The 10,753-nt window shown below is 35.7% G+C and overlaps 1 protein-coding gene and 1 pseudogene across 1 annotated transcript; both read right to left on the bottom strand.

Moving 5' to 3' along the window:
- Positions 1 to 14: 14 nt before the first annotated feature.
- LOC103951995 (auxin-responsive protein SAUR78-like) lies at positions 15 to 743 on the bottom strand. The gene has a single exon (XM_009363512.3). It carries the CDS (start codon positions 632 to 634, stop codon positions 239 to 241), a length of 396 nt encoding a protein of 131 aa, XP_009361787.2. The 5' UTR covers positions 635 to 743; the 3' UTR covers positions 15 to 238.
- Positions 744 to 5,044: 4,301 nt separating this feature from the next.
- Positions 5,045 to 6,821, bottom strand: LOC103952050 (annotated as a pseudogene).
- Positions 6,822 to 10,753: the final 3,932 nt, after the last annotated feature.

A 10,753-nucleotide genomic window follows, 5' to 3' on the forward strand; every position in this document is an offset into this window, starting at 1 on the left:
GCTTTATTGTAAAATTCCAAGAGATCCTTAGGGACATTTATTTTTATTTATGAGAGAATTTCAAGAATATTGATAGAGTACAACATCATAACCCCATGACTAATCACAAATACAATCGTATTAGCATGATCCACCAAATTAAATGCGATGTGGTTAGAACAAAAAAAATTTAATTAAGCACAATAATCAATAACAGCAAAGGGATGACCTTTGAATTAGCAGATCAAACCCTAATTAATCAGAACACATAGAGGGCAGCCAATTCCTCCAATGACTCTGAAGTGCTACCAAAGCTGGGATCTTCTGCATTATTCTCCAGCATCCACAACAAGTGATCAAACAAAACCACCTCACAGTTTACCAAGATGCCATTCTCCTCTCCTCGTTTTTGCTTCGGTGACTTGTCGATCAAGGCATCTAACAACGGATGGTTGAGGTACTTCGAGCTAATCACATAACGCTTCCTCGTGCTTCCCACGAATATTACAGTTTGATGATGATGAAGCTCATGACTATCATGCACACATATATTCTCCCTCGCAGATTTCGACCTTAGGCTACCGCATGATGAAGATCGCCCTAGCTGTCTTGACAAGCTCTTGCACTTCCGTATCAGAAAATTCATCTTCTTCATCCTTAAAAGCCTAATTGTTTTGGATCGAAGATCGATCAGAGAGAGAGAGAGAGAGAGATGGGGCGTCAAATTTTGATGGAGAAGTAATTAGGGTGATTGGAAATATAAAGGAAGCTTGGGAGACACTCATGAAATCACAGAAGTAGGATTTAAGATGTGAGGATTGGATTGAGTTGGTGCAAAGTCGTTGTTTTCCGGTACTCGAAAAGATGTGGGGTCTATAAATTTGCAACCAAACATCTTTTTTAGTGACAAAAACAAGTCATCTTTTTTGTTGAATACAAATGTTGTGCCTGGTGTGGTAGGGGCATCTTTTACACACCTGGGCACAGTAGACAGTGAAGCAAGCACAAGCTCTTGTCGCTATAGAGCTATAGTAGCTAGTCAAGGCACCAAGCACGTATGGTACTAGGTAGCTAGCCAAAGACATGTTCCTTCTTAAAGAACTCAAACATTAAGAAAATCTCACGTTTACTCGATTCTATTTAGTTTTGATTCATTTTATTAACATGATTGATTATTTAGGATGTCCAATGATGGATTAAATAGTGTACGCTAGCTAGACAAAGACGTGGTATCATTAATTCTTGAAGAACAAGAAAGAACGGATGCTTTGAGAAAATTTCACTTTGGCTACTTTTCTTCGGCTGTGATCCTTTTGTAGGCATGATTGACTGCTTACGAAATAGAATGACCATTTAGAGCATGATTTATGTTTAAACAATCTAGGGCTAAATTCTAAAATCAAACTGTATATGGGTGATTCTACACTTTAAATAATCAATCATGTGTCAATAAATAGGATTAAAGTCGAAGAAAATTAAACAAAAATGCGATATCTCTTCACACGTCTGTTCTTTCTTGGATAATAACAAACGTCATGATCAGAAAAGAAATCACCAGCCAGCACCTCATCTTATCCCCCAATGGTTCTATATACAGGTGGATTATTCACTTGGCCAAATACTACCAAGGGCTGGTTTGGTATTGCTGTGCTTTGAAAAAAAATTGATTCTGCTGTGCTGTGAAAATAAGCGGCTGTGAAATAAAGCAGCAGAGTGTTTAGTAAACTTTTTTGTAAAAGTGCTTTTGAAAAAAAAAAAAAAACCGTATTATAGTGTTTGGTAAACTTTTATGTAAAACAGATGTGAAAAAAAACCGATTTTTCAAAGCTGGGTTTTGCAGCTTCTTGTTTTTGGCTTTTTTTCACCCAAAACTGTGAAAAAAAGCTGAAGCTGAATGTTTACCAAACACAAAAAAGCTCACAGCTTTTTTCAGAATCACCTCGGTATCAAACCAGGTCTCAGTCACTTCAAAGATAACAATAAATCACAAGCAAAATATAATTAACAACTACTAAATTTACGACTGTTATAGTCGTTAGATTTGATTTTCACAACTACTAAATTTTTTATTTTCAATCTTAGCCGTTCAGTTTCGGTATCATTCAATACTACGTAGTATTGAATGATTTCCCTCGAACTAATACAAACAGGGGCCCCTCTAAAAGTTATAATAATTATAGCCGTTGGATAAAATTTCAACGGCTCGATGAGCTTAGTTAGGAGGATCCTCACCCTTTGCTCAGGAGAGAATCCTGATCCTATTCGCTCAAGTTCAAATCCCTCTTTTATAATTTAAATAAAATTAATGTAATTATCTTACTATTTGTCGAATAAAAATGAGTGATTACATGGGACCCTTGGAGTTAATAATGCAATTAAGATGGACCAAGTGTTGATTAGGAATGAAAAATGCAGATACATGTGTTATCATTTTCTTCTCCTAAGCTAGCTGGATTCCACCATTGATGTATTGTGTCGTGTAAAGCGGTAGTAAACTGCTTGTTGTTGCTGAGTCTTGACAAATACCGGAACACATGCTAGCCACTCACCAATTATTGAAAGCATCTTATCATGATCCAGTTGAAATGACTCCATCTCCATGCATTTCTTTCTCCTGTTCTGATTGACATGTCATCCTCCTTTTGATTTGGGATGCATGTTTTTCCACTAATGTTATCAACACGAACACGAACACCAACATCACAGACATAGGTTTTTAACTCAATCACTTTGTTAGAAACTTTACATGGGTTTATAAGTAAATTAGGTTACTCACCGTATTTCTAATTGGTTTTATGGTGATATCTCAACTTTCTTTATGATATTAAAGCATGATGTCCCACGTGTGAAGCCCAACGGCCACACGTGCGCTCCATGTCATCCCATTTATGTTGTCTACGTGTGTTGGCTTGAAAATTCTCACACGTGAGGTGATGTGATGAGAATGAGTCTCATCAATGTGTTGAGAATAAGTCCTCATTGATAGGAAGAGAGATTTTGCATAGGCTTATAAGTAAGTTGGACTACTCCTTATATTGCCAATTGGTTTTATGGTGGAACCTCAACTTTCTTCCCACCGATTGCTACATGTGAGATTTGATCATAGGCATTAGTGAGATTAGTAGTGAATCTCCCACTAATAAACTGTTTGTCATACTCGTTTTGATTTGAGATGCATGTATTTTGAGTTACTAAATCTATAATAATTTAATCCGCGTTGTTTTCGGATTAGACATAGGGTTATTATACAAAATGGTCTATGAGATTTAAATAATCAATAGAAATGGTCTCTGAGATAACTGGTCCACAGGAAAACTGAAAAACTCGTCGGAAACTGGGTAAACTTTAAACGTTCATAACTTCTTCAATACTCAACCAAATTGAGTGATTCAAAAAATGAAAATAATACTTCTTGACAAGATGAAGAGAATAATACCTTTTTTGAAGGCTAACTCGCCGTGGTTTGGTTGGACAACGGCTCGAAAGTGGCTAACCATTTTCGAGTTAGCCACTTTCGAGGAGTTTTCCGGCCAAACCACGGCGAGTTATAAATAACGAAAGATATCATTCTCTTCGTCTCGTTGAGAAGTATGATTTTCGTTTTTGAATCGCTTGATTTTGTTGAGTATTGAAGAAGTTATGAACGTTTAAAGTTTACCTAGTTTCCGGCAAGTTTTCCAGTTTTCCTGCGGATCAATCACCTTTCAGGCTATTTTCTGGCTATTATTTGGCTTCCAAATAGGTATAATCTTGTTCTACACTTTCTTATTTTCATTTTGATATATTATGGGTCGAATTTGGTTAAGAATCGATTGAGTTATGAAGTTTTGAAAATTGCCCATAGAGTTTTTAACGGAAGAACTAAAATTATGAATGGTGGACAATCTCAGGGACCATTTCTATTGATTTTCAATATCAGAAACCATTTCTATTGATCATGCAAATCTCAAGACTATTTTGTATAATAATCCTTAGACATTAAACCCTAGATATGGAGAAAAACTTTCATATTCTGAATGCACAAACTCTATGCGGCACCTTAAGTGTAGACGTGGACCAAGGTATGTGCCCTCGTCAAGTTTTTTGTCCTAGACACATTTCACTTATTAATTAGCAACAATGTTTATTCGACCAACACTATCGTTGCACAGACACATTCATGCATGTTCAATACTATTTCGTAGATTTTGAATCGGTTTCAAGTCGTATCATCATATCATTCGTCCCACGTAAAAAGAACCACTTGATCATAATAAAATAATTAATGCAAGTGGGGCCAGGTCACATAAAAGTGCTGTGTGATTTGGAAAGCAACGAATGGTTTCTTTCTCCAAACTTCCGAGTGTGTATATATGTAGTAGCCGGGCCAAGAGATTAATCAATGTGCCATTTGTTGGCCAACATCATCAAAACCCCTCCATTTCAAACCAAACACAGAGACAAATTATTCTTAGTTGTCGATAGCGACGTCCGATCTTCGTTGCTTATTGCTTAAGAATTTTTTGCACTACAATGTAATGTTACATTTGTAAAATAACTCCTACACAGAAATTGATTTAAATTCTGCGGAAAAATGTTGAGCATAAGTTCACTTGCGACATCATGAGGAACCCAGTGAAATCATGTAGGACTAAAACACGAGCCTATAAACACGAGACGAAGCGTGATAGGGAGAAATTGCCCAAAACATTTTCCGGATCATTTATCTGTATATAGAATACATAAAGGCTACAATTAAAGTGATGGTACTAAATAGAGTAAAGTCTAGTAGGATTTCAAAATTGTGTTCCAAAATCTCAACAGTCGATTGAGCTATTTACTCTTCAAGCAAAATTTATGGTACTTTCGACGTATAACAAAATAATACTTCACCATACCAAACTTAGGACTTGAATGTAGATCAACATCGTCCATCTTGTGAAGTAAGCAACATCAAGTTGGTCCCCCCTACTTAGGAAGACGAGGTGTTTCCATGTATCAATATGAGCTTGTTAAGAAGTTTACTGAAGTAAATATTGATTAGATGAAAGCAATCTAAGACCTCTCTCTTCCTTAGATACAGCTCTAAGTTACATTCAAAAATAGAATGTTAACTAATCATGCGGTAATTGCTTCGCACCCGAATGCTGACCAGAGTTGGAAAGAATTTATACGTGTTACTACTAGCTAACATGAGAATTAAATCTAATAACAAGCAGCAAACTTACAACTCCTCTTTCCCTTGCTGCAGCAAGCGAACCAGCAGCGACAAAATCATCATAAGCCACCTAACAACAAAGGACAAGAATTGTTATTATTTTCATATTTCCCACGTATCATTTAAGTAATGTGCAAGCCCAGGATCTCTTAGTTCTAGTAACATTATTAAAAACTTTAACAAATAGGTAAGATGTTTTATAATGAAATTATAAAACAATGAGTTTACCAATATTAACTGATACAACTTGTCAACTTCTATCTACGATTCTTACCGTCTCAGCTCGAATGAAACCTTTCTCAAAGTCAGAGTGGATGACCCCAGCAGCTTGAGGTGCAGTCATTCCTAAATTAACCAAAAACAAGAATCAGAGAACAACATTACATGAAGAACTTGTTCATCGTACTTCCTAACCTATCTAAGTCACTTCATGGCAGCAAGGGGCTTTGTTTTCCATTCAAAACAAAAAAAGATGGCAAAGACAATCAAAAACAGGAATTTTCAACCCACAACGATCAGTAAAACAAATTCTGTGCATACAGGTTTACATTTAGCAAAACTAAAGCTCACCTGCAAGTATGGTCCATGCTTTTGTTTCCTGTAAACAACAGAACAACAACCTTCTTAACAAAAATGGAATATGTATTTCACAATCAGAAAAATTCACAAACTCATTCGTTTAACCTTCTCTCCGGAAGTAAAGTAAGTGCGTAGCCCCAAGACGCTATATGTTGCTCTGATAAGGTTTCCAAGACCACTTTCACCAACACCAAGAGATTCCAAAAATTCCATTCTTTCTTCATATGGTAGTTCAGTAAGCTCAGACTCAACCTGCAAATGCAAACTTCCTAGTTCACATGTCTAGTGTGATAGCTGAAGGCAAACAAAACGTAGGAACACAAATCTGCTAGTCTCAGACAAAAAATCACCAAATTCCTATCAACCATTACAAGCAAAGAGAAAGGGAACCTTTTGTGAATATTTGCTTAATTTCAAACAATAATACTTATGTTCTCATGTATCAGTATCACCAAACCCGTGCAGAAATAGTCACAACTCCAGATTGCAACTCGGGAGCAAGATTCATCACTTCTTTGACATGAGGATTAAGCCCAGGTTCAGCTAGATCAGATTCTGCAACGTTAGCAACATATATAATAGGTTTCATTGTAAGCAAGCAAAGATGCTTTACAGCATCTTTTTCCAAATCTGTTAAAGCAGTCGTGCTGGTTTTCCTTCCATCAGTGCATTCTGAATTTTGTCTTAGGCGGACCTTTCTGTTTCCTCCTGAAATTAGAACTCTTTGTGTCTATGATTTTGTACAACCTTAATACTTTGGGTAATAGAGGAGAAAAAATAAAGGGGATAGAGTGTGATGTACTTGTGCACTGTACGGTAAGTTAGCATCGGATAAAACTATACCTTGGCTTTGGTTTGTGAGTCTTTTGCCTTTCCTTTTTTCAGCTTCTCCATTCTCTTCTCAATCTGCATTTCTTGTGAATAAGACAATTTAGTTCAATCAGCTCATCCAATCTTACCAAGTTAGTATTAAATATTAAAGACATATAATATAGAGGCACCCTAAGACAAAAGTATAAGATGTTAAAACAAGGAACTCCCAAACAGTGTAAGCTACGAAGTTATCATAAAAAATAATTATATACAGCATCAACTTAGGACAAGAAAATGGCACTAGCATTTAACAATATGTTTGCATTAAATATATATATATATACCATGTATATATAGGTGGGTGTGTAGAGGGTTGTCTTATTCATACAGCATGATAGTTCACGCCAAAATACTTCCCATAAATCATCAATTGACAAGCTCATGAATCGATAAGTCCTGGTTCCCATCATTTATGCTCAATTTCAAATCAAATGGATTTAAAATTGTAATACTATTTCAAAGCAGAGTAAATCTGAGAGACCAACTGGTTTGTGATCTAGATAAATAGGTAATGAACTCCAGAACTTGTTAGGAAGATGGTAAGCGTAGAGAGGAATATTAATTAGCAAACCAGCGTACAGAGGAAATAGATCTGAGAAAATAAGCTCCAAATTGATAACATCAATATCAGCCTTGGGATCAACTTTGCCACTCACATGAACAACATCGTTATCTTCAAAACAGCGAACAACCTGAAACAACATTAAACATGTCAATAACAATGTGGAGCTAAGAATTATTGATGAAAAGTATCAACGTAAAGACAATGCATATAATGATTATACAAAACAAAACACAGAGAAGAAGCTGGGCCGGCCCCAAAGTATCGACAATGTTATAAAACAAATTCATGAAGGTATTTTCTCAATTCAAAACGGGGAAGCCTTCAAAACATCTAAACAAATAGTAAGGGATTGAAACCTGAAGTATGGAGTCCACTTCGTGAATGTTTGATAAAAATTTATTCCCTAACCCCGGCAAGTAATGAGAATAAGCAAAGAAGTTGAGCTGACGCATTCTAACATATTTGCAACAGAACTCAAAATCGAAACATGAAAAGGGAAAGCAAATAAACAATTAACTATGCAAATGTCACCTCCCCTGACCAATATTATTAATATTATATTTTATATATATATATATATAATTATGTATTTTGTAAATTTTATTAATATTTTTATATCCTAGTCATTTGACTCATTTATCCAAAAAGTTACAAAGAATCCAAACTACTCTCAGTCTCTCACGATAGAAAGTTAGAAACCTAGGCTTTTCAGCGATCGCAACTCTCTTTTAATACTGTCAACTCATCTCCGTTTCTTTTGTTTCTGGTGACTTTGTTTTTCTCTGCAATCCATCTCATCATCTCCTTCATTAACTTGGATTATCCTTCTCCGCCGGTTCCATCTGTCAAGGTAATTTACATACAATTTTGAAGGATATACAGATGAAGTTTAGGAATTTCTTTCATCAGTTTTTTTATTGTACTCTTTTATCAGTTTTTCCATCGTACTTTGTCATCAATTTTGAAAAATGAGTTGTCCTTCTCTGTAATTAGATAAAAACTTTCAGAAATCCTAAATTGATAAAATTGGGGATTTATTAATTGGTTTGTTTTTATATGACCTATTTTGCTTTCTGCCTACTTTTTTACATCACATACTAATGCATAAAATTAGGAATTGGTGCCTTATTCACTTTCTGCAAGATAAAATTGGGGATTGGGGATTGGGGATTGGTGTCTTTCAAAACTTTATTCACTTGGGTATTACTTCGCATACTAATATGATAAAATTGCAGAGTTATATGACTTATTCACTTACTTCGCATACTAATATGATAAAATTGGAAATTGGTGTTCTGTTGGTGTGCATGCTTTTTTACCTCTTTTGTTTGCTGCTCGCTTGCTTCAAGCGTGATTTTATCTTTTAAAATGTATGAATTATTGCAGAATTATATGGCTTATTCGTATGACTATGCATACAATTTATATAAATGAGTTACAAGGCTAGCTACTATATTTTAATATAACATTGTGTCTTATTTTGGTTAATAGGTCAAGATGGAATCTAGGAATAGTCATGGCTCTACTAGTACACCTTCTACCACTCAACCCCAACCTCAACCTCAACCTCAACTCCAAACACTTGAAACACAACCTCAACAAGAAAATCAAGAAATGGATGAAAGTGTGGGAAGTGGTAAGAGAGATGACAATGATATTAATGGGGGCGATCGGTGATGTGGTTACATGCTAAGAAAGTGGTAAGAAAAGGGAATAAAGGTCAAAAAATTCGCCTTGCAATTTGCTCACATTGCAAGAAAGTGTGTCTGGCTGATCCTAATAAAAATGGGACATCAAGCATAATGTATCACCTTAGAAATGTTTGTAAGGATTCACCTCTTTATATAAAAGGTGATAAAAATCAACCGGTCTTAACAAATGAGTCCATGGGTAGTGGATTGGTCCCCTGCTCCTTTAACCAAAAGAGACTTGAGTTAAAGGTTGTGATGTTTGTTATCAAAGATGAACAACCATTTAAGGTGGTTGAAGATGGTGGATATATTGATATGATGAAAGAGGCTCAATCTCGGTTCAAGATTCTAAATAGGAGGAAGATTGCAGCCGGTGTGTGGGATTTGTTTGTAATAGAGAAGTCTAAATTATTTGAAGCTATGCATAATCAAAGGGTAAGTATCACAACCGATACTTGGACATCAATTCAAAACATCAACTACATGGTAGTTACCGCCCACTTCATGGATAGTGAATGAAAGTTGCACAAATGGATCATAAACTTCATAAAGATCACGGGCCATAAGGAAGATGACATTGGGAAAGTTCTAGAGGTGTGTTTGAACCAATGGGGGATAGAGAAGATCTTTAGCATCACGGTTGAATGCAAAATGGATAAAATGTCGAATGTGCCTTTTGATGTGTCTACGAGGTGGAATGCAACATATAAAATGTTTGACGTTGCATACAAGTTTAGGGAGGTGTTTCTTAGGATGGTATAGGAGAATGTGCAATTTCATGATTACTTTGAAGAGATGGAAATGGATTCAAAGAAGAATTTGGTAAAGAGCGTGAGGCCTCCGGAAGAGGAGGATTGGGAGAAAGCACTAGCCTTTACGCACTTTCTGAAGAAGTTTAATGATGGTACTTTGAAGCTTAGTGCAACTAAAAAGGTTACATCAACTTTGCTATGAGATCAAGTGGTTCCTTTACAAATAGAATTGGGGAAAAAAAAAAAAAAAGATGCTACCAATTCTTACATTGCAAAGCGTGGCTACTACAATGATGCGGAAATTTAACAAGTATTGGTGGAATTTTGAGAATGTGAATCCACTTATTTTTCTTGGCCAAGTTCTAGACCCTTGTTATAAACTTCAAATGATTACCATCAACCTCAAACCACTTGGATGCGATGATAGGAAGGTAGATTGGATGCTTAAGGAGATTAAAAAATGCTTGCTTGGTTTGTATAATGAGTATAGAAGGGGTTCTTCTACTACTATTGGGGCTCCATTGGAAGATGTGCAACTAAATGAAGAGTTCATAATTCAAGCTTGTGGGGGTGATGAGAACAAAATTGAAATGATGAAGGAGCTTATACAAGAAAGGAAGGAGAAACATCTTTTGGAGATATCCAATGAAGTGGATAAGTATTTTGCCGTTCCTTATATTAGCTTTGTTGTTGGTAGCTTTAATCTCTTGAGTTGGTGGAAATCAAACACAAAAGAGTTTCCAATCCTTTCGCAAATAGCCAAAGATATCTTTGCAATCCCCACTTCTACCGTTTCTAGTGAAAGTGCATTAAGTCTTGGGATGAGGGTTATGGACCCTTTTAGGGCATCCTTGACTTCTAAAATGATAGATGCACTAGTGTGTACTAGTGATTGGCTTAGGGCAGATGAAGTAAACTTCTACAAAGAACCAACGGAAGATATGCTTCAATTCTACAAGGAATGGAAGAAGCGGAAATAAGTACGACATGTTTTAATTTATTTAGTAAATTTGTTTTTAAATATTCAACTTTAATTCTTATTCTAAATCTTATTAGTGTGTGTGTGTGTGTGTGTGTGTGTGTGTATATGTATGTATGTACGTACTTTGTAATGTAG

Source organism: the organism of the source record quoted next, unplaced genomic scaffold (genome assembly GCF_019419815.1).
Source record: "Pyrus x bretschneideri cultivar Hongxiangsu unplaced genomic scaffold, Pyrus_bretschneideri_v1 Contig50, whole genome shotgun sequence".
Taxonomy (NCBI): domain Eukaryota; kingdom Viridiplantae; phylum Streptophyta; class Magnoliopsida; order Rosales; family Rosaceae; genus Pyrus; species Pyrus x bretschneideri.

Coding starts and splice junctions, on each gene's coding strand:
- LOC103951995 (XM_009363512.3), bottom strand. CDS start 634: ATGAAGAAGATGAATTTTCTGATACGGAAGTGCAAGAGCTTGTCAAGA.